The 27935-nt window shown below is 46.0% G+C and overlaps 2 protein-coding genes across 8 annotated transcripts; one reads left to right on the forward strand and one right to left on the reverse strand.

Annotated features, from left to right (window-relative positions):
- Window positions 1-262: 262 nt before the first annotated feature.
- LOC103481170 (solute carrier family 66 member 2) lies at window positions 263-27078 on the reverse strand. 7 transcript variants are annotated; one of them, XR_014087998.1, is made up of 5 exons: window positions 23595-23850; window positions 23391-23524; window positions 9363-9579; window positions 1060-1398; window positions 263-593 (listed from the first exon to the last, which is right to left on the reverse strand). XR_014087998.1 is itself a non-coding variant. In XM_081608420.1 (5 exons), the coding sequence occupies exons 2-5, from the start codon at window positions 23801-23803 to the stop codon at window positions 1233-1235; spliced, it is 726 nt and encodes a 241-aa protein (XP_081464546.1). In that variant the 5' UTR covers window positions 23804-23868; window positions 26807-27078; the 3' UTR covers window positions 1136-1232. The 7 variants fall into 7 exon arrangements, 5 of the variants coding, with proteins under 5 accessions (XP_081464546.1, XP_008434691.2, XP_008434692.2 ...); XM_081608420.1 differs by lacking the exon at window positions 263-593 and adding an exon at window positions 26807-27078 and having other exon boundaries at window positions 1136-1398; window positions 23595-23868; XM_008436469.3 differs by lacking the exon at window positions 263-593 and adding an exon at window positions 26807-27077 and having other exon boundaries at window positions 1136-1398; window positions 23595-23829.
- LOC145552053 (uncharacterized) lies at window positions 461-1153 on the forward strand. The gene is made up of 2 exons (XM_081608421.1): window positions 461-1029; window positions 1063-1153. Exons 1-2 carry the CDS (start codon window positions 461-463, stop codon window positions 1085-1087), a joined length of 594 nt encoding a protein of 197 aa, XP_081464547.1. The 3' UTR covers window positions 1088-1153.
- Window positions 27079-27935: the final 857 nt, after the last annotated feature.

Genomic DNA, 27935 nt, shown 5'->3' on the forward strand with positions numbered 1-27935 from the left:
GATACCAAGTCAGCATCAGATCGATACTTTAGCTTCAGATTCTATAACATTTTATATTATTTTTGTGTTGCAGTTTCTCAACTTTACCCCCAAAAATGGTTTGATTTCCTTTCAAATTATTTTCTTTTATTTTGGAAAAAACGCGCCTAACCTGTTGTTTCAGTTTAAACTCAGCTGGACCTTCAAACTTTGTCCAAATTCTGTTTCAAGCTGTAAAAAACATGAAATATTAAAACAGAAAAAGATCAGTGCCACAAAGATCAAGGAACGTTTAACTTTATTATAAAAATAGAAATCCTGGACCTAAAAATAATGTTAAATATTCAGCGATTGTTATAAAAACCCTGAATTATTCTCTGAACTTTGAGCCGCAGACGAATGAACCTTCACCCGACCAAAACAGCAAGCAGAACCATCAACATGCTGCAAGAACCGTCCAGACGACGAATCAGTCAGACGGATGGACCTAGCTCTGGTTCCTGCCGGACGTCTGCCGGACGTCTGCTGGGTGTCTGCCGGACGTCTGCTGGGTGTCTGCCGGACGTCTGCTGGGTGTCTGCCGGACGTCTGCTGGGTGTCTGCCGGACGTCTGCCTGCCAGACGTCTGCCGGATGTCTGCGAGACGTCTGCCGGGTGTCTGCGAGACGTCTGCCGGGTGTCTGCGAGACGTCTGCCGGGTGTCTGCGAGACGTCTGCCGGGTGTCTGCGAGACGTCTGCTGGGTGACTGCCGGACATCTGCTAGACGTCTGCCGGACGTCTGCTGGGTGTCTGCCGGACGTCTGCTGGGTGTCTGCCGGACGTCTGCTGGGTGTCTGCCGGACGTCTGCTGGGTGTCTGCCGGACGTCTGCTGGGTGTCTGCCGGACGTCTGCTGGGTGTCTGCCGGACGTCTGCTGGGTGTCTGCCGGACGTCTGCTGGGTGTCTGCCGGACGTCTGCTGGGTGTCTGCCGGACGTCTGCTGGGTGTCTGCCGGACGTCTGCTGGGTGTCTGCCGGACGTCTGCTGGGTGTCTGCCGGACGTCTGCCGGGTGTCTGCCGGACGTATGCCGGGTGTCTGCCAGACGTTCCCCTCCAGAATTCCTTTAATCCTCAAAGTTCCAATAAATAGTAGAAAATAAGGTGAATCATCAGATCTGTAGTTTGTTTCAGGTTTTGGGGTTTTTGGTTTCACCACTAAACATTTTCTTTGGTTTTCCATCGTCTTCTGGTTTTGGACCAGCGGCTCCTGGGTTCAGCCCAGCTTGGCCCGGCCGTACAGCAGAACCTGCAGCAGGATGGCGGCGTCCAGCAGGATCTGGACCGAACCGCACACCCAGAACTGGGCCGGGCTTTCGTTCATCACGAAGTACGCCGTCTTGAAGGCGTCGCCCGCCGTCCAGAGCAGAACCATCTTCACGCTGCAGAGAAACAGCCACAGCACGTTATTCAAAGCTTTACTGCTAAAACTAACGTCACCAGATGCCGACTGGGTTCTGGTGGGAACATCTGAGCTCACGTAAAACAACACAAACGCTTCTCATCAGTCACTTTTCAGCAAGAAAAGGAAGTTTAATGTGAATAAATCTTAATATCGGTGAAGTTTTAGTTCCATTGGCAGATGATCTCGGTTGAAACGACGTTTTTCTCATAAATATTTTACATCTTAAATATCGTGTCGAGTCGATGAAGCAGTGAGGTTTTTATTTCTGTTGCCACCTTGTTGCAGATTTCTCCGTTCGTAGAGGGATTACATCCCTGCAGGTGGAGACGAACCCGAACGCCTGATCCCAAACGGACCCTGTGGCCCGAACGCCTGATCCACACCGAGTCAGAGACAGACTGCAGGTGAGTTTTGGCCCAGCAGGCTCACCGTCCACCGGGTGAACCTGCAGAGCTGCTCCTCTCGCTGCTCTGGAGACAGGAAGCTGGATCATTAACGGGTCGGGAGGACGGTCCAGTTCAAGGCCATCAGAAAGATGGTTCCGCTGCAGAGAGCCGCGGCGTGCTGGACCGGCTCCTCGACCAATCAGAGACCAGAAAACTCAGACCATCACAGCCAGACGGCCAATCAGGGAGCTGGTCGGATCTGGATCGATTAGTTTGGTCTGAGCGGAGGAAACCCTGATCCGTGACCCTGATCCTAACCCTGACCCCTGACCCCTGACCCTGATCAGAGCTGTTTTTTAATAACCATTTTTCACTTTAACTTCAGTTAAAACATTGCGGTGCTGATCCGACTGTTTGGTTCCTGTTCTGGTCCAGATCAGTTGGTTCTGTTGCATTGTGTGTTTTTAAGTGACATATTTTTAAGAAATGCTGACAGATTTATTCAATCGAAAAGATTAAGAAGTGATGGTGTTACGATTAAAATTATTTAATAAATCAAATAAATGTTAGACTGTAGCTGAGAAAGAATGAAGCGTCTGAACAGAACCGCCGGTTCTGACCGGCTCAGCCCGAGACGTTTCATCAGAACATCTGAGCTCTGACAGCTCAGATGCTGTTTCATGTCAAATGTTGCAGAAACATGATCTCTGTCATCACATCAGCCAGAAAGAAGAAATGAATTTAAATCTGCAGCTGCAGCAGCAGGAGGATGAAACTCCTCCGTCTGCTCCGCTGCTGCAGCGCTGCAGCAGCAGGAGGATGAAACTCCTCCGTCTGCTCCGCTGCTGCAGCAGCAGGAGGATGAAACTCCTCCGTCTGCTCCGCTGCAGCTGCAGCAGCAGGAGGATGAAACTCCTCCGTCTGCTCCGCTGCTGCAGCAGCAGGAGGATGAAACTCCTCCGTCTGCTCCGCTGCAGCTGCAGCAGCAGGAGGATGAAACTCCTCCGTCTGCTCCGTTGCTGACAGCCAAACAACACGATGAATCCAGACGCCTTCGCTCAGAAACATGATTCCTGTAAACTGGCTGAATGTTTAACGATCTGCTCGTGATTCAGATTAGAAATATCCTTTATTCTCCCACAACTCAGGATTAAAGCCGGATTAAACTCCCAAGTTGTTTTTTCTGCAAAGCAATAAGCATTTTTTCCTGAAGTCAGATAAATGATCCAGTGTTTTCTGGACAATGCAGCTATTCATCTTCTGCCTGGCGGTTAAACTACGGAGACGACCCGCTTTGTGCTGCTGGTTGGGATCCTCCAGTAAAATCTGAGTCGTTTCTCTGAATCAGTGGGAAAATTCAGCTGATCTGCTGCAACGACGAAAACATCCTGGAGCTGAAGCCCTGCAGGGGGACCAGGCCGGCCGGGACGCTTACAGATGTCACTGATGGAAACTGCAAAAGCACCAGGCGCTTCAGAACCGTCCGACCCAAACACACACACACACACACACACACACACACACACACGCACACACACACACACACACACACACACACACACGGCTCGGTGCTGCAGCGGGCGGCAGAGAGGAAAATCAAAGAGCAGCTGGAGAAGCCGAGCTGCTCTGAACCCTCTGACTATGAATTATGCAAGCTGATCGATCGCAGAGCCAGAAGTTCCCAACCTGACAGGGAGACGGATCCAAACGGGCAGGAAGGAGGCGAGGCGAACACGGAGAACTTCAGGTTATTCAAATATGATGGGCTGCTGCTTGGTATGGAACAACAAACACTAAATACTTTATGAACCAATTCTGACTGAACTTCAACAACAGGGCAGTATGGCAGGCTGTCAACTCATATAATAACAACAGACATCATGAAACTTCCACCTCGTCATATGAAGTCATAATCCTGCTCTGAACCCAGCAGAGCTGATTGTTTTCATTAGATAAAAAGTTCTGCATGTGGAAATTATGAAGATTAATATGAATGAATGACTGTGTAGAAACCAGTTCAGGCTGGAGGCGACAGATTTAAGGTTCAGTCTGACGGGCTACAAATAAAGAATGGAGAACAATTTGAATAAATGTATTTGAAGGAGCAGCATGTGAAATAAAAATGAAGGACGGTAAATAACAGCTGCAGGAATCTGACAGCTTGAGTTACTTGCTTTGTTCGACTGATCAGACATTTTCTGTTGGGGCCAAAAGAGTTTTTCTTCCTATTCGCAGGATTAATGAAGCTGCAGCTGCTCTCTGTTCAAGGCAAAACGCCTCGGGCGGATTCACACGCATGCAGTTAAATATCACAGATTACACAAAGCTCAGTTTTAGTCCCGACTTCTGCAGCGTTTCGTCGTTCATGCAGAGAAACGCGTTTATATTAATCTGCGTTTATAAAAACGTTTTCATCTGCAGTGGCTGTTAAATATCCCCCGTTAGTTCGGCTGTCAGATCATTTGGTTCAGAAAACGTCGACAGTCTCCAACAGCTGAAGCAGCTCAGACTCGGAGGCCCCACTGGGACTCGGCTCGGGGTCAAAGGTCACTCATTACTTCCAGGTTAGCAGAGCGGCTGCATCCCCAGGGGCCGGCGCTGACGAGGTGGAGGCTGATGGCCGCTGCCACGGAAACATGGCAGCCGGAAGGCTGTGACCTTGACCTGGAAACACAGCCAGGTCAAGGTCACAGCCGGACCGGGCTGGACTGAACCTGACCGGACCTGACCAGACCGGACCGGCTAGCTGTGAGCCCAGCAGGACCGGTCCGGCTCAGACACGTCAGAGTGGAAACACGGCAGCCGGAAGGCTGTGACCTTGACCTGGAAACACAGCCAGGTCAAGGTCACAGCCGGACCGGGCTGGACTGAACCTGACCGGACCTGACCAGACCGGACCGGCTAGCTGTGAGCCCAGCAGGACCGGTCCGGCTCAGACACGTCAGAGTGGAAACACGGCAGCCGGAAGGCTGTGACCTTGACCTGGAAACACAGCCAGGTCAAGGTCACAGCTGGACCGGACCGGGCTGGACTGGACCAGGCCTGACCAGACCGGACCGGCTAGCTGTGAGCCCAGCAGGACCGCTCCTGCTCAGACACGTCAGAGTGGAAACACGGCAGCCGGAAGGCTGTGACCTTGACCTGGAAACACAGCCAGGTCAAGGTCACAGCTGGACCGGACCGGGCTGGACTGGACCAGGCCTGACCAGACCGGACCGGCTAGCTGTGAGCCCAGCAGGACCGCTCCTGCTCAGACACGTCAGAGTGGAAACACGGCAGCCGGAAGGCTGTGACCTTGACCTGGAAACACAGCCAGGTCAAGGTCACAGCTGGACCGGACCGGGCTGGACTGGACCAGGCCTGACCAAACTGGACCGGCTGGCTGTGAGCCCAGCAGGACCGGTCCTGCTCAGACACGTCAGAGTGGAAACGCAGCAGCAGCAGCGTTTCTGTTTGTCAGCATGCGTTAGCATCAGAGTGGCGCCGCCGCCGCGGCGGCCATGTTGGCGCAGAGCTGGAAGCCAAGCAGAAAACAAACCTCCGGTGGATCAGGAGAGAACGGAGCGTCACTAAAACAAACTAACCTTTTACTGCTGATTCACCTGAGAGACATTTGATTTAAAAACATCTCGGATGAATCATATCAGCTTTCCTTTTACGACGACTCCACTCCGAGTGAAGCTGCCTGTCAGAAAGGTTCAGTTTGACCTGGCGGTGGGCAGCAGCCACCCTGACCTCTGACCCTGCAGTTGTAGATGGTTAGTTTTAGAAAATATAAAAGTAACATACACATCTAGATGTGCTTTATTCACATGTTAATTTAAAGTAAACTAATCTCAGAAATGATTTTGTTGATGTCGGCAGTGGGCACCACTAGCTACGACGCTAGCTGCGCTAACCCTAAAGCACCAACCATAAACATCAGTTCAGCTGATTTGGCTGCAGCGCTAACTTTAACCAAGCAGATATCAACCATGTGTCAATTAAAACATCAAGTACTTGTTTTATTATCAGCCCTGGGTTTTTCATCTCAGTGTTTTATTCTGTATTCCTCATTTATTCAAAGTTAGCAAAAATGCTAAAGTGCATTAGCAGAAAGCAGCTCAGCATCGACTGCTGGCAGAAAGGAATAAAATAGATTAGTGGACTGCTGCTGATATTTTCAATCATTTTGTCCAATTTTTGGTAAAATACTCAGATTTTTACAAACTGTTTGGATAAAATCCAGACATCAGGATTATATGTTATTGCCTGATCTCACCGAGACCAAGACTTTAAACACTGGAGAGATCTGAATGCCTTTATTTACATTTTTAAAATGATTAATATCATCATCCAGCCGGCTTGGATGGGGACAGAAAACAGGTTTACATCTGGTTTGACCTCAGTGTTTTCAGTTTAATGGCTGGAAGAAGCCGACAGCTCTTCCTGCTTCATTTTCTCTCAGATTGCGAAACATTACGTCAGCATCAAGTTTTAAACTGAAGCTTCCTCTGTGGGATCCTGCCATGAATCAACTCACAAACTGGGGTTTTTAAACATCTGTCCTTGAAGCTTTTGCCCCTCGCTCGGGGGCAATGAAGCACCTGCGTGGGGTTTCTGTGGAGTCACGACAGCCGGAGAATTAGCGGGCTGTACTTCAGTAAACATCAAATCCCTCTGAGGTTTCATGTCCAGCTTTATGCAGATCAACAGTTTCTGACTGTGCTTCTCTCCCTCCTGGCTTTAATTAAAGCAGCTGTACGCTTTATTGGACTCTAGCTCTTTATGTTAATGAGTTCGGTGTTTGAGAACTCCACTGCGAGCTGATTAATGCTGCATGGAAGCAGAAAACACAGCAAACATTTCCACACAGCGGTGAGTTAACGTCACAGCGAGAGGCGTTTAAAGACACGGTGCAGGTGCTGCAGGTGTCGTCCATGTCCTGCTGCCCTCCGTCCTGTCTCACCTCTCTGCTGCCGCCTGATTTCCCCCGAGTGACTGAATCTGAGCACTTACAGAAAAAGTCAATAGCAGCGCGGCGTTGGTAATCACACTGTGTGTAATTGGACATGGCTGACTTTATCTGAGCATGCAGGTTCCCAGGGAAGGTGAGTGTTTTCTCATCACGTACTGCAGCAGCAGTCACTGTAAAAACCAGCAGGGCTGCAGCTAAACAAGTTCATTTTTATAAAAAGGAAAAGATGTTGAAAACGTTCAGGTTAAATATCGCAGCCCATCAGACGAAGTCATCAAGTTATGTTTTGTAATAAAATTTGCAGCAGTCCGTTTGATCTCCAGGAACATTTGTGTCGTCTTTGATTAATGTTGGAGTGAATGTGTGGAAGAGGGAGAAGCGACGCTCTGCAGCTCGTCGTCCGTCACGCGGAGAGGCTGATAAACCGTTTCTGCGTGTTTAATCTTCAGTCATCAGAACATCTGCACACCCTGAGGACATTTTCAGTTTGTTAAATTACTGAGAGAGTCGGCCTGAAAGCAACGCTTCGCTGGCTTCCTCTGTGAAAAATGTGAGCAGGAATTTAATTCAGAGGAAACATGAGGGGCCCTGAGCCTGACCTGAGGAGGCAGACATGGCGTCTCTTTCTGTTTGCAGCAGCAGCTTTTAGCTAATTGGATTAATCAGATTTGTAAAGGTTGATGGAAACGCTAAAGATTAGGAATAAGTTCCTTTTCATCAGACTAGTGTTTAAGCTAAAACTAGGCAAAATGCTAATGTTAGCCTACATGCTGCCAGTGGCATGAGGAGCATCACCAGCATGTCGTCTCCCTCCATTCAGTGTCTAAACACGGCTAAGAAATAAAAGAGAAGAGCTAAAAAGCTTATTTTAGAGAAAAGGCTACTGCTAATATTTGTGCTAATGCTAATGCTGATGCTAATGCTGATGCTAATGCTAATGCTGATGCTAATGCTGATGCTAATGCTGATGCACTGCCTTCTGATTTTTACTTTTGCAAAAATAAAAATCAGATGTTTACTTCATGGCTCTTTGTTACCAGGAAACGCGCTCGTGTTCAAAAACATAAGATTTATTCTGCTCTTTTGAAATACCATTTATCTTATTATATTACTTAAGAATTTGGTGAATTTTGCCGAAAAGTTAACAGGTTTTTTTAAGTCCCTGGTGGTGAATAAATGATAAAACAGACATTCAACACACAGGTAAAAATCTGATTTGTACTTCGTGACACTGATCTCTTAACACCATATAATAAATAAAACACTAGAAAATTTCTGAAGAATTCAAACGGGGCCTGCTAAAGTTACGTCGCCATGGTAACTGCAGTTCCCAATAAAAATAAAAGCTCCCCTCCCGGATCGAGCCGAACGTTTCGGTTCCTGCAGCGTTTCTGTCAGCGGTGTGGACAGAACAATAAATGACTAATAAAGACACGATCTGCTGACGGTAATTACATGCATACGACAGGAACCAATAACATATTTTAATTGTTTGAGCCATCGGCAAACTTTAAATTTACAGAAAAGAACTTTGATATCTTCATTTCCCCAGCAGACAGAGGTCAACCTGTAAAATCCCACGTGTGATGTCATTTAGTTTGTGCCGTTTTAAATGTATATTTGCATCATGAGGCTCCATCATAAAACAGAAAAGCGAAAACATTTTCTTCACGTTTCCAGTTGAAACATTTCGTTCTGCAGATGAAACGAATGCTGGATTCCGGCTCCCAGACATCGACTGCATCAGTTTGTGCCGACGATGGATGAGCCGCATAACGAGGAAGTAATGGAGATAATCAGCAGGAGGTTCTGTCCCATTAGGGACCAAATGGAGCTCGGAGCAGAACCGGGGAACCGGGCCGGCAGAACCGCCACCAGAGAGGAGGGAATTAAATGACTGAATCAAATCAAACCAAACCACCTTCAAACGTTGCATTGAGCGCTTTGTGTTTTTATCCCTAATAATAATAATTTATTGCTTCAGTCGTGATAATCTAGACGCAGCGAACAGTAAAATATCAAACAGGTAACTTGCTTTAAAACGGGAGCAGGAATTTCACACAGATTCACTTCTGTTCGACTTTCAGCTAAAAAGTCCCAAAACTCGATGAACTGGAAGGTTAGAAACATTAAACAGAGTTCTGTAATGATTACAGGAAGGTTGAGTGGAAGGAAAAGCTGCACAAGTGAATGAGCTGATTGTGTTGAATCCAGAGCAGATTGTTCCAGAACCAGAGACGACATCAGGCCCGTCTCAGGATGCTGCGAGGTCCGAAGTTCTCTTCTTTATGAAACTACGTTTCTAGATAATCCTACTGCAGGATTTTCAAAAGAGAGACGTGATCCACCAGAACCAACAGCTATCTGGACTTCCAGAACCTCAGCAGAACCTCAGGCTGCAGCGATGCAGGAACAGGAGCCCAGACTGTCGTTTCTGCATTTAAATACTTTTGTTGGCTTGTTTTGCAATTTTCAAGGTTTCTGAGAAACAGATTGTAGTTTTTTGATTCACCGTGAATCAGTGGAGAGAAGTGAATTATTTTGTGGTTGGTGACGAAACCTGAGCCTGCTGCTGCAGTCAGTCGGGCCGAGCCGTACCTCATTCCCCTGGTGGAGCGGTTCTGCAGGTTCTGCAGCAGCTGCGGCACGGCGAGCATCGCCTCAAACATCACGGCCAGGGAGCCCAGCGCCTCCACAAACATGGCGGAGTCCAGCAGCAGCAGGGTGAGCGCAGCGCAGAGCGCCGCCAAGCCGAAGCAGAAGAGCAGGTAGTCCTCAAACGCGCTCCACTTCCAGAAGTAACCGACGTCCAGATCTGGAGAGGGGAGGAGAAATATGCAGTTTCATTTTAGTCGACAAAATCAGCAACGTTTTCAATTCAATGCCACTTTTAGCTGCTAAATTATTGAATAAACATCTACAGGAGCTCAAAATCTAAGATATTTATAATTTTTAATCTGCTCTTCATCAGATTGGATCAAAGTGTTTTTCTATCCATTCAGCTTTCCTGATGATTCATGGAGCTTCAGAAATACTGACATTAGCTTCAGCTGCTACATGATTAGCATTGAGATGCTAGCATAGCTTCTCTGACAGGCTAACTCCTGCTAGCTCAGCTCCAATCGAATCTTTTTTATAAGCAGAAACTGACCCCAGTTGGACCAGAGCAGCTTCTGCTAGCGGATGAAGCGGCGCGTCTGATTTACAGGCGTACTGGAAACAAAATACAGAGGTTCCAGTGGACGGAAACCTGCAAACCTCATGTTCTTAAAATATTGTAGTTTAAATGCACTGAAGAGCGAAAGGCTGTGAAAATCTTTCTGCTCCTCAGCAGCTTTCTGGCCTCTGGACGGTCCAGGCTGTCAGTTTATCCGTCTTCCTTCCACATCAGCCGTTCCATCAACGGAGCAGCGAAGTCTGAACATCCGAGCTGACAGCAGCAAACGGGGCTGATGGCTCAATAAGAGCTCATTAGTTAGCGGGGCGGCTGAAGCGTGGCGGTAAATGCTGCAGAGCAGCGGCCTGCTGCACATGCAGCTGCTGCGTTCACACGACGCACCGTTCGGTCAAGTTTGTCGTTTGTGCAGAAATGTTGATGTTTCTCTTGAACTCGTCGCTTCCATCCAGTTTTTATCTGCATGAATACTGAACTCGATGAGGAAATTATGGACATTTCATGATTTTTCACTAAATTACTAGAAAAACGGTCAGATTAGTGGTGAAAAACCTACCACCATCGCAGAGATAATCATTAACTAGTGAAATATTTACAAAATGTTGACGAGACTTTTCCTGTTTGATCCATTTTCCTCTCTGGCTGTTCTCACTTTCCACTCGGCGCCATTTTTGTTTGTATTAAAGCAGCTTTGAGGCACAATGGAGAAAACTGAAACTGCTGCGCCAGCAGGTTGTTGCTAAGCAACCAAAGAGCTGCTCAGTCAGCTGAAGCCACTAATCTTCATCTGGAAATTAAATGAGATTAAATATTCCATTATTGTCTGGGATTGACTGGGTTTATGTTTGACACGTCGGTCTAAATGACCACAACAAAAATATCCAGCGCAGCCTTTGCTTCAGGTTAGCAAAGCAAACGGTTAGCTAGCGGTTAGCTAACCGCTAGCTAACTATTAGCTAGTGGTTAGCTAACCGCTAGCTAACTATTAGCTAGTGGTTAGCTAACCGTTAGCTAGCGCAGGTTGGTGTTCTGTGACTAACTAGAAACATTTTATTTGATTCGTCAATAAAAATCTCAGTTTCATGATTTCAACATGATTTTCACTCAGAAACAGATGCAAACACACACACACACACACACACACACACACACACACACACAGCTGCGCAGCGAGACGTCCTGCATGGCGCCGCATGTTTACAGCCAACAGCCAGGTGATTAATGGATGTATTACCTGCTAAAGACACACCGCCTGCAGCTGACAAGAGCAACACACACACACACACACACACACACACACACACACACACACACTTTACTGACTGTAGACTCTACCAAGCCGACCTCTCTGCTGATGACTCTTTTCTTGAAACTCTAATCAGAGCTGTCAGTGCAGCCAGCAGAGAGAGAGAGTGTGTGTGTGTGTGTGTGAGTGTGTGTGTGAGTGTGTGTGTGTGCCTTTCATTCCCCAGGCAGATAAAAAGTGATTGTTCTGTGCAGCTCTGAGGTGAAGTGGTGAAGAATGAACTGCTGACAGCAGCAGCTACAGACAGGAGCCGTTTCAAACCAGAGCACAAAACTTTCTGAGTCACATTTTCATCTCTCAGTTCAGCCTCAGCCCACTCTGCCCTCCATTTGTAAAGCTGATCAGCGCACACACACGCACACACACACACACACACACACACACACACACACACACACACACACACACACACACACACACACACACACACACACACTCTCCTCTTGCTCCACTTCAGTCCAGCTGATCTGCACTCCCTCTCGCCGCCTCGCATGTTTACCTGCATAATTCAGTCGCTGGAGGACAGTAATGGAGGAGAAAGCTGCGCATCATTCATGTAAAGTATCGCTGCTGAAACTTCCTGCCTCCACATCAACCACTTTCCGCCGATCCAATCCGTCATTCTCAGGTTCTTCTGCAACAGAACCCGTCTGAGGTGCATTATTACCCAGACGGCAGCGAGGCGGTTTGCATGGACCTCATTTAAAATCAAACAATTCAATTACCAAACAGCCTGGAGGAATTCAATACCTGCACACAAAGTTAGTTCAGGGAGTCGCCCAGCCAGTGGGACTGGAGCTGGAATGACTTCTGCATTTGACAAGTGGAAACGTCTAGACCTGAATTCAGCAGTGTTAGGCCCAACAAGCCGCAGGAAAGAAGGATGAGACGACTAGAAATGGAAAGAGGGAGGGAGGGAGAGCCACTCATCAGGGCGAGCGGCGCAGACTGATGGAGGCCGGCAGTGACAGCGTGGCGAGTCCAGATCTGCTGACTCGACTGTCGCTTTGAGAAGGAAACACATGATGAAGCTGCGTTTCATGATGTGTGAAAGTTGCTTTTTGTAGTCTGTCCATTTCATGATGACTTCTCTGTCTGCAGACACAAGATCTGAAGAGACCCTGGATGAAACGGCAGGCCTTTAAAACCAGCTAACTGCTAACAAAAACTGCTAACAGCTAACTGCTAACAGCTAACTGCCAACTGCTAACAGCTAACTGCCAACTGCTAGCAGCTAGCAGATAACTGCTAGCAGCTAACTGCTAGCAGCTAACTGCTAACAGCTAGCAGCTAACTGCTAGCAGCTGACAGCTAACAGCTAACTGCTAACAGCTAACTGCTAACAGCTAGCGTGCTCAGGTTTGATTGGATCCAGAATCAGGTTGCCATGGTGACCAGGTAATCATGGTTGCCATGGTGACCAGGTAATCAGGTTGCCATGGTGACCAGGTAATCACTCTTAGCAGGTAACAACTTTACCAAACATCCAGAAACCGACCCCATAATTCTGACCCTGAACTGAACGTTTCCTGTGTTCATTCTGAATATCGTCACTCAGCCACTAATTTAAAATAAATGTGGACCTCCAGGCCTCCCAGTGGCCTGGACTGGTTTATACTGGGCCAACTGGGGCTGCAGAAACAACAATCTTCTCTCCTCTGAAACCTTTCAGTTTATTAGAGCAACTAAAACTCGTTGTAACGTTTTGTTTTGCCAGTTTGGTAATAAATACAGAAGCAGGATCTCGTTAAAGTCGTGAAATTCCTCATTAAATCCAAAATGCTCCCATTTAAACAGGAAAGGCAGAAACGGTAAAACGGAAACACCTTCAGAAGCTTCGAGTGAGAAGATGGAGCTCAGCAAACATAAAACACTTAATCTGCTAGAAATTAAGAAACTTTCTCTGTAAGAGTTTTATCTCATTGTAAGAAGAAAGTTTCTCACGTCAACGATCTGCTGCTGCTTCAGTCGTTTCCCCTCCGACATTAAACGCCTCATCTTGTAAACTAGATCCGTCTTTAGGAAGTAAAAACCAAGCCTGATGTTTCATATGATCACCGTTCAGATCACCTCCTGTGTTACTCTTGTTCTTTCACGACATGTTACGATTCAGTTCATAAACGTTACGTTTCAGATAATAAACATGTTACGTTTCAGATAACAAACATGTTACGTTTCAGCTAACAAACATGCTACGTTTCAGCTAACAAACATGTTACGTTTCAGCTAACAAACATGCTACGTTTCAGCTAACATGTTACGTTTCAGCTAACAAACATGTTACGTTTCAGCTAACAAACATGTTACGTTTCAGCTAACAAACATGCTACGTTTCAGCTAACACGTTACGTTTCAGCTAACAAACATGCTACGTTTCAGCTAACACGTTACGTTTCAGCTAACAAACATGTTACGTTTCAGCTCATAAACATGTTACGTTTCAGCTAACATGTTACGTTTCAGCTAACAAACATGCTACGTTTCAGCTCATAAACATGTTACGTTTCAGCTAACAAACATGCTACGTTTCAGCTCATAAACATGTTACGTTTCAGCTAACAAACATGCTACGTTTCAGCTAACATGTTACGTTTCAGCTAACAAACATGTTACGTTTCAGCTAACAAACATGCTACGTTTCAGCTCATAAACATGTTACGTTTCAGCTAACAAACATGTTACGTTTCAGCTAACAAACATGTTACGTTTCAGCTAACAAACATGTTACGTTTCAGCTAACAAACATGTTACGTTTCAGCTAACAAACATGTTACGTTTCAGCTAACAAACATGTTACGTTTCAGCTAACAAACATGTTACGTTTCATTTCTCCTGCTGTTCTTCTTGGACTCTACGTTAAAAATCACATCTGAAACCTGATTCAGCGTCGAGTTGATCAGCTGCTCATTGATTTGCATAAATTAAGGGAAAAGACTCCCATACCATTTAATTACCGATCAATGGGCCAATAATCAAAGCTGGGCAGTGATCTGTGGACCAATGAAAAGGTCAGACAGTGGAACCAAATGGATTCTTTCTTCCTCATTCATTAAAAACATCAACACTGAAAACTCTGTTAAAAGCACCAGCAGCACTTTGTGTGAACGGGACCGACCCGGATCAGAACCAATCAGAACCGATGTCCAGTGGTTCTGTGTGTGAACGGGACCGACCCGGATCAGAACCAATCAGAACCGATGTCCAGTGGTTCTGTGTGTGAACGGGACCGACCCGGATCAGAACCGATGTCCAGTGGTTCTGTGTGTGAACGGGACCGACCCGGATCAGAACCGATGTCCAGTGGTTCTGTGTGTGAACGGGACCGACCCGGATCAGAACCAATCAGAACCGATGTCCAGTGGTTCTGTGTGTGAACGGGACCGACCCGGATCAGAACCAATCAGAACCGATGTCCAGTGGTTCTGTGTGTGAACGGGACCGACCCGGATCAGAACCAATCAGAACCGATGTCCAGTGGTTCTGTGTGTGAACGGGACCGACCCGGATCAGAACCAATCAGAACCGATGTCCAGTGGTTCTGTGTGTGAACGGGACCGACCCGGATCAGAACCAATCAGAACCGATGTCCAGTGGTTCTGTGTGTGAACGGGACCGACCCGGATCAGAACCAATCAGAACCGATGTCCAGCGGTTCTGTGTGTGAACGGGACCGACCCGGATCAGAACCGATGTCCAGCGGTTCTGTGTGTGAACGGGACCGACCCGGATCAGAACCAATCAGAACCGATGTCCAGTGGTTCTGTGTGTGAACGGGACCGACCCGGATCAGAACCAATCAGAACCGATGTCCAGCGGTTCTGTGTGTGAACGGGACCGACCCGGATCAGAACCGATGTCCAGCGGTTCTGTGTGTGAACGGGACCGACCCGGATCAGAACCAATCAGAACCGATGTCCAGTGGTTCTGTGTGTGAACGGGACCGACCCGGATCAGAACCAATCAGAACCGATGTCCAGCGGTTCTGTGTGTGAACGGGACCGACCCGGATCAGAACCAATCAGAACCGATGTCCAGCGGTTCTGTGTGTGAACGGGACCGACCCGGATCAGAACCAATCAGAACCGATGTCCAGCGGTTCTGTGTGTGAACGGGACCGACTCGGATCAGAACCAATCAGAACCGATGTCCAGCGGTTCTGTGTGTGAACTGGACCGACCCGGATCAGAACCGATGTCCAGCGGTTCTGTGTGTGAACTGGACCGACCCGGATCAGAACCGATGTCCAGCGGTTCTGTGTGTGAACTGGACCGACCCGGATCAGAACCGATGTCCAGTGGTTCTGTGTGTGAACTGGACCGACCCGGATCAGAACCGATGTCCAGCGGTTCTGTGTGTGAACTGGACCGACCCGGATCAGAACCGATGTCCAGCGGTTCTGTGTGTGAACTGGACCGACCCGGATCAGAACCGATGTCCAGTGGTTCTGTGTGTGAACGGGACCGACCCGGATCAGAACCAATCAGAACCGATGTCCAGTGGTTCTGTGTGTGAACGGGACCGACCCGGATCAGAACCGATGTCCAGTGGTTCTGTGTGTGAACGGGACCGACCCGGATCAGAACCAATCAGAACCGATGTCCAGTGGTTCTGTGTGTGAACGGGACCGACCCGGATCAGAACCGATGTCCAGTGGTTCTGTGTGTGAACTGGACCGACCCGGATCAGAACCGATGTCCAGCGGTTCTGTGTGTGAACTGGACCGACCCGGATCAGAACCGATGTCCAGCGGTTCTGTGTGTGAACTGGACCGACCCGGATCAGAACCAATGTCCAGCGGTTCTGTGTGTGAACTGGACCGACCCGGATCAGAACCAATCAGAACCGATGTCCAGCGGTTCTGTGTGTGAACTGGACCGACCCGGATCAGAACCAATCAGAACCGATGTCCAGCGGTTCTGTGTGTGAACTGGACCGACCCGGATCGTCCCTGCTGTCTCCATCGTTCCTCCCGGTCTGTCTGGGTTTGGCTCCGTGTGACGAGCTGGAAACGGATCAGAGAAGCCGAGCGTCTCCCGGCCGGCGGCGCCCAGGGCACAGTCACCTCTCCAATTAGTCCATCAGCAGAACCGGGCCCTGCTGATCCGTCCTCACTTCCTCTCTGAAAGCCTTCTGACTTCCTGCTTCATGACGGGTTTCAGTTGTAACTTGAAATGTTAACATCTTAAAGTCCATCTTAAGACCCTACAGAGTTTCTACCACCAATAACACGGAGCGGTTCGTTGCTCCCTCACTGATCCGGCTAAAACCTTCCAGCATCTGATTCTCCGTGCAGGTGAGGTTTGCCGGGTCCGTCAGCGAGGCGCGAGCTTCGCTCCTAATGAGCGAGCCTGCGGAGTTTTAAAGCTTCCTGCGTGGTTTTCCTCTGATCAGAACGCCGAGGCCAAACTCATCTGAGAGACGAAATAACGAGCAGCAAACCTGCAGGACCGGCTGCCTCACTTTACCAACCGCCGCCAGGACTTACTGCTGCTTTACTACAACAACCAATAACTCTACATGTTTATTAGCAAGTCGCTTAATGGAAAACGTAAAACTGATGCATATTTTGCTGAAGGAACTGATGTAACTGAAGCAGTGGTTCTTAACCTGGGTTTGATCGAACCCCAGGGGTTCGGCGGAGCCTCTGCCGCGGAGATAAAGACACACTTGTGTAAAGTCGTGATGACGCGCTGCAGAGGATCACGTTACATTGCTGAGCCAATCAGAGGATCACGTTACGTTGCTGAGCCAATCAGAGGATCACGTTACGCTGCTTAGCCAATCAGAGCATCACGTTACATTGCTGAGCCAATCAGAGGATCACGTTACGTTGCTGAGCCAATCAGAGGATCACGTTACGTTGCTGAGCCAATCAGAGCATCACGTTACGTTGCTGAGCCAATCAGAGGATCACGTTACATTGCTGAGCCAATCAGAGGATCACGTTACATTGCTGAGCCAATCAGAGCATCACGTTACATTGCTGAGCCAATCAGAGGATCACGTTACGTTGCTGAGCCAATCAGAGGATCACGTTACGTTGCTGAGCCAATCAGAGGATCACGTTACGTTGCTGAGCCAATCAGAGGATCATGTTACATTGCTGAGCCAAACAGAGCTGTGGAGGAGCCTGATTGGAGGAGCTCCACTCTCAGCAGGGATTTGAACTTGTGTCTTTATTTACTTCAGCAAAACTCAGTTTTTACCAAGTCCTGTAGCTTTCGGTGAACTTCTAAATCTGCTCCTTAGTCGCATCTTTTCGGGGTTGATACTGCCTCTAGTGGTGTGGAGGTGGTGACACAACTAATATAATTACATTACTAAATCGGAATGCCGCAAAGTCTTTATTATTAATTTTTCATTTTCTTAAGAAAGTAGAGCTACTTAAATGATCTAAACACCTTAAAGTGGTTCCAGTTTCTCTCGATGGCCAACCTGTTGAAACTGTGGCAGATTTTAAACACCTCGGGTCGTTCCTGGACAGTCAGATCAACTGAAAACACCGACTAGATTTTGAAGAGCTGATCTCAGAGACTCTACTTTTAAGAAGACTTGGTGATCTTAGGGTGACCCAACTAGACTCTAGTTAGGTCACCCCTACGTCTTAAATTTTGAGGGGGGGGAACATATTTTATTTATCACTACAGAAGGGTTCAGTGAATGGGCATACAACACTGGAGGGTTCGGTTCCTGAAACAAGGTTAAGAACCACTGAACTGAAGCCTTTAAACAAAAAACACCCTTTTATCTACAGCTGGCCTTAAATGTTTTATTACAGCCATTTAAACATTTAAAGTTGACCAATCTTTACTAAACAACGCTGCAGCTGATTCGTCCAATCAGCTGCAGCGAAGCAGAGCCGTCAGTCACCGACTGGCTGCATGTTCGGTCTCCAGGAACCAACCAGGCCTGTTGCAATCAGCAACAAATAAAATTATCTCAGAAAAGATTAAAACAGGCTCAGAAATGTCCGCTTGCCTGGTTTTTGGGGTTTGGATGGTAAAAGTTTTCAGTCTCAACTAAACCGTTTTCTTCACGCGCCCCCTGTCTGCAGACAGCCTCCGTGAACGTTTTCATTCACATCCAGGGGTTTTCAGTCTTTGGAGTTATTTAGCAAACAATCATAAAAATACCCAGAATTCCTCAGTGACGGATGAATTCATTCAAAAACTAGACAGTGGAGGTGGTCTAGTTAAAGTAAAACGTCAACGTTTCTGCATAAAACATCGTGAACTGACCAATCACAGCCCGCCTCTCAGCGCTCTGGACCGCACAGATTGTTGGCTCCGCCCACTGGCGGCGTTTTCATTTGTACAAACGCGGTGGTTCCTCTGTTAATGCAAGTTAAGGATCATTTGGGTTGTTTGAACCATTAAAATAAGTTTATAAATCATCATATAAGTGGTTTTATGGAGAGGTTCTGACCTCCACGGCGCCCCGCCGGATCTCTGAGCGTTTTCACAGTTTGTGTCGCAGCGCTGCTGCCGTCCTCCACTTAGCTTCATCATGCAACAGCTGCGGCTCCTGAAATGATCCTTTAAATGCAGAGTTTGGTTTCTGTTCAGACCTAAAGGCCACCAAACACCCAGCAGGCGAAACGCTGACTCATGAAAACAACCTTGCCCATTTGAAAGGTAATTATAAAACTTCTCTTTATATTAGAAAAGTGTTTTGCTCGTCTTCTGGGAGTCTGAACGCCAGCGAGTGGAATGATTATCTGAACAAATACTCCCTGGGAGGCGTTTTGCTGCTTCATTTGACTTGCTAATGAACCGTTCAGCTATCATCAGGAGCTTTAATTAAAAACAGCCTGTTTGCTGCTCCGCTCATCACGTTCCCTAAACCGGACCCAAACCCGTCCGGACCGGGACCGGCAGGAGGAGAGGTCCGGTAGAGCGGCGGATCCTCGGTTCTTCCTCTCCCTCACAAACGCTGGATAATCTCTCGACCTCGTCGCTCTGCTCTTCACTCTGCTGCAGCTAAACAGATCAAGATCCAACTGAAACGGAGCTTTTCTCCTTTTCCGTCGATATCTGAGGTTTGGAATCGGCAGACAGAGAAACTGAACCGGCTTAAAACGACCATTTAGACGGAAACGTGCTGAATTTACACTTACTGATAACGAAGCACCATCACAGCTCACTTAGTGATTAAAAGTTCAATTTGCTGTCAATCAACTCTGGTACTTTTGGGTCATGTAGGGCAGCTGGTTGACCTATTGACCTTTCATTCACATCTTCACAGCAAGAGCAGCACAAATGGAGCAGATAATCCAAATTTGTTTGACTTGAAGAAGGTGGAGGTTTTATTAATATCGTTAAAATGATAGCTGCACAAACGTTTGACACCAGTTTGTTAGATCTGAAGAAGGCGGGGGCCCGACGGCCCTCAGGGTTTTACTCAGCCAACTTCCTGCTAAATGACTCAGTAAAACATCTTCATCGCCTTTAGTTCTCACATCATCAGCAGCTGCTCAGCTTCGCTGCACCGAGCCTTTCGACCCCCCATCCGGCCCCTGGAGCGCTGCGTGATAAGACAGGACGGCTAATGTGGCCGGCTCCCAGACCACAGGCGGCCCCCAGACGGCTACCAGACCGCAGGCCGCCCCCAGACCAGAGATGGCCCTCTGACCACAGGCGACTCCCCGACGGCCCCTGGAGCGCTGTGTTCATTTCATTTCATTTATTTATTTCGAACAGACATTAAAAACAGTCAAAAAAGAACAAGAAAACAAAATAGAATGAGACAAACTTAAGAAATAAAATGTAAAACAAATTATTTGTATGATAAGACAGGACGGCTAATGTGGCCCCCAGACCGCAGGCGGCCCCCAGACCGCAGGCAGCTCCCCAACGGCCCCTGGAGCGCTGTGTGATAAGACAGGACGGCTAATGTGGCCCCCAGACCACAGGTGGCCCCCAGACCACAGGTGGCCCCCAGACCGCCCCCTATTGGCCCCTGGAGCGCGGGCTTCGCTCTACCAGCTACATTCAGAGGTAAGGAGTAAATTAAGATGGTCTGCAGGCGCCCCCTTGTGGTCAGTACTGCATCGACCGTTTAAATGCCGTGACATGAGCTCAAAGCGTTCAGCTGAGTTTCCAAAGGATTGAGTTTAAAAGCACTAATATGAGCAGCTGAAGGCCGTCATCAAAGGAAAAGCTGAAGAAATCGGTGAAAGAAAACAACTTCAGGATCTTCATGACCGGAGGAATTCATGTCAGAAACAGTTTCCAGTTTCTCAGAGCGAGTTGCTGAACTTTCATTGTTTTAAAATGCATCAGATGCCAAAGACGTGAGCAGCGCTGGGCCCCGCGCTGATTAACTGCATCTTAACACCTGAAACTAAATAATTATTCTCATCAGGCTGTCAAAGCAACTCAAGTCAATGTTTCTTTCATTACGTTTGTAAATTATAAATATTATTAATGTTGTTATTGCACATAAAACACAGTGGAGAAGAACTGAAAAGCTTAAAATCATTTCCAGAATCTGTAAAAAACTGAAAACGGCAGCAAGTTGTTGATGTTTTAATCGTGACCAGTCACATTTACCACACAGCTCCGCTCTTCTCATGGGACGGACAGAGAAAACAACATGAGACCAATACTTCCAGATGGATGGCAGACAGAATACTGCATCTTTTCTGCTGCTCTTCCATATTTTCTATCATAATTTCTCCTCATCAACATGTGGAGAAAAGGACTGATGGAACTTCACCTGCACAGATCAGATTTATTATTCCACTCACCACGAAAACCAAAGAGAAAAATGCATCAGCGCGGGATTTAGCATAAATATGCATCAATGCCGAGTAACTTTCTGCCCCTGCAGAAGAAGCAAAACTCTCTCAAACCGGATTTAAATACGATCCCAGCTTCCTCCACAGACCAAACGTAAAAACCTCATTTATGCTTTTAATAAAGCCGATCTTGTGTTACCAGCTTCCATCATTCAGATTGTTCCTGTAGCCGACAGTCTGATAAAACCCGACATGAATTTCCTGTTTTGTTTCGTTAAGTTTCACATCTGTAAAGTAAAACTAAGTCTGCTCCAGTAAAACTGAAGCTCTCTTCCTGATTCGCTGGTTTTTCCATGATGTCACACACGAACCCAGAAAGTTTGATGTGTTGCCTTAAAATACGTCCCCAGGTTTCCCTCCTGTTAACCAATCAGAGCCCTGCAAAGCCATGACATCATCGTCTTCTGTCTCTGCTCCGTGTTTTCAAACCTCCAGTCGGTTCTGCTACAGGTTTCTTTCTGCTACAACAAGTTTTTCCTCTCCACTGTCGCCACATGCATGCTGGGTATGGGGCTGGAAAGTCAACAACTCAACGAAAGCCATTGCCTGCTGTCGCCCCCTGCTGGTTCGGGAGGCCTGAACGCTGCAAGTCAACGACTAAAAGCTCTGCTGGGTTTCCTGAGATAAAAACTTTCTAAAATAGTTAAAATAATAGATAACTTGAAATTATTATTTTTTTGGCAAAGTGCCTCAAGACAACATGAAACTGAAACATTTGTTTTGTTCTGCTGTATATTTATTACAAATAAACATTTGTTTTGTTCTGTTAGTTTTACTAAAAGTTCCACATCCTGGATGTTTACAGCAGTGTATTTTAAAATCACCATTATAAACATTTGTGTAAAAATAATGAATAAAACTGTCAGCTGCCTGTGTAAACTGTTCACACAGCGCCCTCTCCTGGCCAGCTGTGGCACTACAACCTTTAATATGATGCGATATTTTAAAGACCATAATTTGATTTTCCAAACAGAGAAGACATTTGGCCCAGTCCAGAAACACTTTAATCATTCTGTTTACTTAAAGGACACTGTTGGTTTTTACATATTTAAAGTCTTCCTTCGATTTGAGGTTTCAAAGGATTAAAAATAAACTCCAGGATTTCACAAATCATCTAACACAAAAATTACTCAAATCTCTGGAAATAAACAGGAATAATTACTGCATTAGAAAACCAGCTCAGTTTTAAGTCATACTGGGCAAAAATTACACAAAAACTGGGAAAATAAGTATCGTTTCCTTTCAACATAGCAAAAAGCAGCAAACTCACAAACGCACTTTAAAATGTTACCGGACAATTTAATGCTTATTGGGAGGAAAAAGCACTTTAGGAGTCGTTTTACTACAACTGATGATTACTTTATAAATCGATTATTCTTCTGATTTATCAATTATTCAGGTAAAAAAACAAAATCACATTCTGTTGATTTTCAACAATATTAGAATCACATTAAAAGATAATAATTTAAATTGTTTTTAAATAATAAACATTTTAAGCCTTCCTGGATCATATGGTTGATGATATAGCAAAAGCTGCAGTCAGAAAACAGCTTTTAGAGTCTGTAACCTGCAGTTACTAATCAGTTATCAGGTTAATCAGTCGATTAACCTGATCAATCATGATGGCTCCATTTCCTACCCTGTACTGTTAATTTCTGGATCCTGCTGTGACTCAGAAACATGTAGAGTTGCTGCAGTGAGACCTCTTGTTTCTGCACCAGCTTCGTTATTCGGATGTCATTTTCTTTCTGAGTCTGTTGTTGCATTTAAGGAGAAATGAAGTGAAAACCCTGGACTGTAACCAGCAGTCATTTTACCCTGTTCTAATATATACATTACCTCCTGTAAATAGTGGTATTATGGTATTATATTGAAATAAATTGATTTTCAAACTTGTTTAGAGCTTGGTTTTTAAATGTGTTATTCAATTATGCAAATATTTTTCATTTTAGTCTTTAAAATACCAGAATATACACATAACCTTATATTATTTGTTTGTCTGATGACGCAACTTTAAAAATGAAATGTTACTCAGTTAGTTCTTGAGTCGCCTTTTACCAAAAACCATTTAACTCATTTCTTGAACTGATTCTTTCCTAAATTTGTGCCCATTAGTCCCCTGAAAAATGAAAACGCTGAGATTTCCATCAGTCAGTGAACGCCCCCTGGTCTCCCTGGACAGACTGGGAAAAGTGGACTGGGCCGGAGAAAAGAAAGCCTAGAACACCGAGAAGTGATCTGTAGTTTTTAAATGATTTATAGTTTCTAAATGATCTGCAGTTTTTAAATATCTGTATTTTGTGTTTTTGAGGATCTGTGGGGTCAAAGCGGCTCCTGTGGTCGTACCTGTCAGCCGGTGCTGCCTGGTGCTGACCCGGTTGGAGCTGTGGACGGAGCAGCAGAGGTGCAGCATGGCGAACATGGTGACAATCATCACCACACTCTGAAGCAGCAGCGTCACCTCGAACTGCTTCCCTATCCTGCAACAGAAACGCATCATAACCGAGCTGCAGATTCATTTTGTCAGTTTTAATAACTTCTCTTCTCTACCAGAAGAAAATCCGCAGGATGTTGGCTACGAGCAGGACCAGGCACACCCTGGTGGAGAAGCCCTCGGTGTTGCTGCTCCTCTGGATCTCCTGGTACTGCGGGACGTAGGGCAGGGCGCCGCCGAACACCATGACGACAGACGCCAGCAGGGACGGCAGCGTCCAGGAGCCGTCTGCGTCCTCCGCCTGCATGAACACCTCGGTCTCCATCGCTCCGCTCAGCGGGTTCACAGGTCCTGACGGAGGACGATTCCAAATGGTGTGGAATGAACAAACTGGATTAAATACATTAAACAGGTTCAGTTTAAACAGACTATTGATTTAAAAAAACAGAGAAATAGATGAGCAGGGAGCAAAACCACTGATGCAACCACAGCTTCTGTTTGTGAGCACAAAGTTAATCCAGAAAACATGCCATTTTAGAGGTTTTGAGTTGGGATAGTCATTTATTGTGTTAAGAATTAGTCAAGATAAATTCCAATTAATGGTTTTAAAACCCCTAAAAGCTGCCTGTACTGTCAGGATTATAAGTTTTACCATTTTCCATGCCGTTTGTTTATAGAGTACCAATAAATATCAATAAGTTTGAAAATAAGATTGACTGCATTGACTGTGTGCAGTTCAGTGGCACAAATCACATTTCTTCATGTGACTGGTGTCCTAAAGAAACATTACAAATGATTTTGTTTTTCACGGAGCGTCTATGACCGAGTTACATAAAAACTATAAATATGGTTGATAAATAGATGGTCCGTAATTAATTAATCGACAAAATAAGCAACATTTAATTAAAAACCATGTTGCTGCTATTTAAATAAACACATGAGCTCAACATAAAAGATGATAACAGGTTTAAATCCGTTCTTCAACCATCAGATTAGATAAAAGTGTTTTTCAGTGGAAATAATTACTATAAAAGGCCGGAAACGTTCTCTCTCTCTCTCTGGCTTCATTTCTCAGGAGCATGAACTCATTGTTAATTAAATTGAACAACATTTAGGCTTGATGGGAGGTCAGGTGATCCAACAGTTAAACCACATAAATAAAATAACGTTTCTGAAATGATCACTGAACAGTCTTTCTAAAAAATTACCGATATTTCCCTAAAACGAGCCCAACAAAACGATCCCCTCATCCCATTTATTTATTTGTGTCCATCTACGAGTATGATTTCTCTTTAAAGTGTCATTTATATTTATATTCATGCTTATTCAAACTCATCATTCAAGTCAAACAATATTCTGCTAAAAGCACAACAGGAAGCGGCATAAATCATAACATCTTAAATTTATTTCGCTTATATTCATCCTGCTCAACCATTTTCCTACTCACGTCTATCTTTGCGGGAGTTTTCGCTTCTGCGGACGCGGTGAGGTTCCGGCGGACGTTTAAAAAAAAAAAAAAAAAAAAAAAGGCGCAGATGTTTTCCGTCTCTAGGCAACCGTGACGTCAGCGCCTGTCGGCAGCGACGGTCCGTGGCGGGTCGCCGCCATGACAGTTTTACTGGCCTCAACATTTCCTGTGTCTCAGCGACGTTTAGCCGACATAAAAAGACGTTTCAGTATTTTACAAGGCAGCCGTAGCGCAGCCGTGAACCCCGCACGTTTTACATATTAAGTCAACGAACTAGCATAGCGCAACCAAGCTAACTTTAGACGTTAGCGCCCGCATGGAAAACGTTAAGATTACTGTGAAATTTATTTATCCCAAGCCGATTGTTACATAACCTGTCTTTAAAAAACTGTCCGCGGAGTGAGCCACCAGGTTCCGTTTACTCAATGTTTTCATCCACCAGGTTTAAATCCATATCTACCATCGTCTCCCTCAACAATTCAGTTCCTCTAAAATGGCGTCAGCCTCTTCAGAATAAGTCCATAGATCCTTCCTGGGTTTGTGTCCACCACATACCTGAAGAGTCTCGCGTTGTTTCCGAGAAACTGATGTATTTTACCTCCGTGCTCCCATATTAGCATTTTACCGTAAATCCCGTATTGTGCCCCCCGGGTTTACGTTAGCTTCTCTCTCTCCGGGTTTACGGTAGTCTAATTACGTTACTCCCCCTCTCCGTTACGTTAGCATCCCCCCCGCTAGCATCTTAGTATGACCCAACATCTGGGCAGCAGACAGTAACATCATCAGTTGCTCTGCTGATCCACCTCCTTTGCCTTTGCCGCTTCTTTTTGAGTCTGAGATTGACAGAAGAAGTTGAGGATGAGGATGGATGGAAGAGTTGGTTTGAACTTTTCAACTCCTCCGGGCTTTGGGGTCAAAGTTCAGGTATGGTTTCAGCTTTTAGATGCGAATCAGCTGTTCCCAGTTAGCTTGTTGCCACGGTGACGCATCAAATTTGAAAGCATTATTTATGACTCAGCAGCAACATGGCAGAGTGAAAATGATGAGCTGGACACAGAAGTTAAAGATCTGGAAAAGGAGAAAGGAGGAACTGACATGGAGTCCAGGAAACGGTCAGGAGACCAACAGTCAGTGAAGGCAGCATCATGGGCGGTGGGGGGTCAGATAAGAAGCCAGGGTCTCCTCCTATAACTGACTCCAACTGCTTCACACAGCAGAGTTTAACGTTGCTCCGTTTATGGGTTTGATTCTGCTGTTGGAAGCAGAGCTCCAGGTTCTGTGAAAGGACCGGAGGAAACCCGAGACGGGCCTGGCCTGGCCTGCTGCACTGCCTGCTTATTTTAGGTCTCAGCACCAGCCTGGAGATATGAAGGCCTCACTGCGCTTCAGCTGCCGCACAGCGCGGCTCCGGGTTGAATCCAATAAAATGTTCTTTAACCCGGGCTGGACGGAACATCAAGGCTTCCTGGTTTCATTTCACCTCTAAAGTCAGGGAGAACTTTAATGTGCGGCTGTAAAGAGGAAGATTTAAAAAGATAACGATGCAAAGCTGCAGCATGGATGTAAATCACCGAGTTTATAAAGTTAAATATTAGACAGGAGTTGGTTTCTGTGAGAATAAACCCAGCAGCGGAGCGGAGCTGGGCTGGACCGACCAGAACAGGCTGGGTCAGGTATCCAAAGCATAGTTTAAAGGGGAAGGGCCAACATGCCCGAACCTCTTCCAACACAGAACCAACACACACCAAAACACGAACATCAAATTATGTCTTATTACTCGGGTCAACCGGGTCTGAAATCATCATAATTTCTCCAAACTGAAGAAGATGGTGGGGACTTTGAGTCAGCAGCTCCACTCACCTTCCTCCTCATCCACCTTCCTGCGGTCTGGAACCACCGAACCGGATCCTCTCTGCTGCTCCAACTTTCAAATCTCAACTCTCAGACCGGAGTGGCGAGCGCGCGACCCGACGCACACAGGCGCGCGCACACACGGTCACCGCTCCGGAAAGTTTTTAATCTTTTAATTTCTCGGTCTGAAATAATTTCTGAAGCAGTTTTTAGGAGGAGCGATTAAAAGAAGAACAAACACATTAATTACAGGATGTTCTTCAGGCTGGAGGGATCAACAAAACGAGAGGAATCATGTTTCCTTTCCAAATCTGCGTCTTAAACATAGATATACACGAGTAGATGCCACCAACTGGCCGCCATATTGTGAGTGGAAGTGTCCTTACGCATATAAAAGAAATCTGCCTAAGGCTATCAAAGCGACAGTATATAAACATAAAAAAGGAGCACATTTCACCCCAAAAATTAATACTTTTTTTTAATTTCACACATTTTCAAGAAAGGAGGAAGAAACTGTCTCATGTTGGAAAGTCATACATTTGCTAGAAAAACCTCAGAGTGTTTGAGATCAATGTCACAAATTTTGAAGGAAAAAATGAACAAATTCTCCAATTATGGAAATTTGCAAATTTACAAGAAAAAAACTTTTAGATTAATGTAACACGTTTTCCAGACAAAATGCTAGGAAATGTTCTATTATCAAAAAGTTGATGCAAATCTTGCAAATTAATGACTTAAATCTTGGAGGACTTCTGGTGTTTTTGTCAGAAATATCTGACTTAAAATATCAAACTTCATTTCTTTCTTGAAAAGTTTAAGTCAGAGAAGTATACCTCTAGTCCAGGCGTGCTTAAGTCCAGTCCTCTGGACCTGTAACTTTTAGAAGTATCCAACAGACCGGGATCGGCTCTAAACAGGCCTGGTAACAAGCCATTCATTTGATTCAGGTGTGTTGGATGCATCTGAAAGCTGCAGGATGGCAGCTCTGGAGGACTGAACTTGAGCACCCAGCCCCTAATCATTTATTATTTTTTAATGTGTAATTAAACTAAAAATTTGAAGGTGTTGGTGCGTAATTCACATTTGTGTTCCCAACTGAACTTACTTTGATTTTACAGGAAAACTTGCCACTCATAAC

Source organism: Poecilia reticulata, chromosome 6, assembly GCF_904066995.2.
Source record: "Poecilia reticulata chromosome 6, P_reticulata-male-v2, whole genome shotgun sequence".
NCBI classification, from domain to species: domain Eukaryota; kingdom Metazoa; phylum Chordata; class Actinopteri; order Cyprinodontiformes; family Poeciliidae; genus Poecilia; species Poecilia reticulata.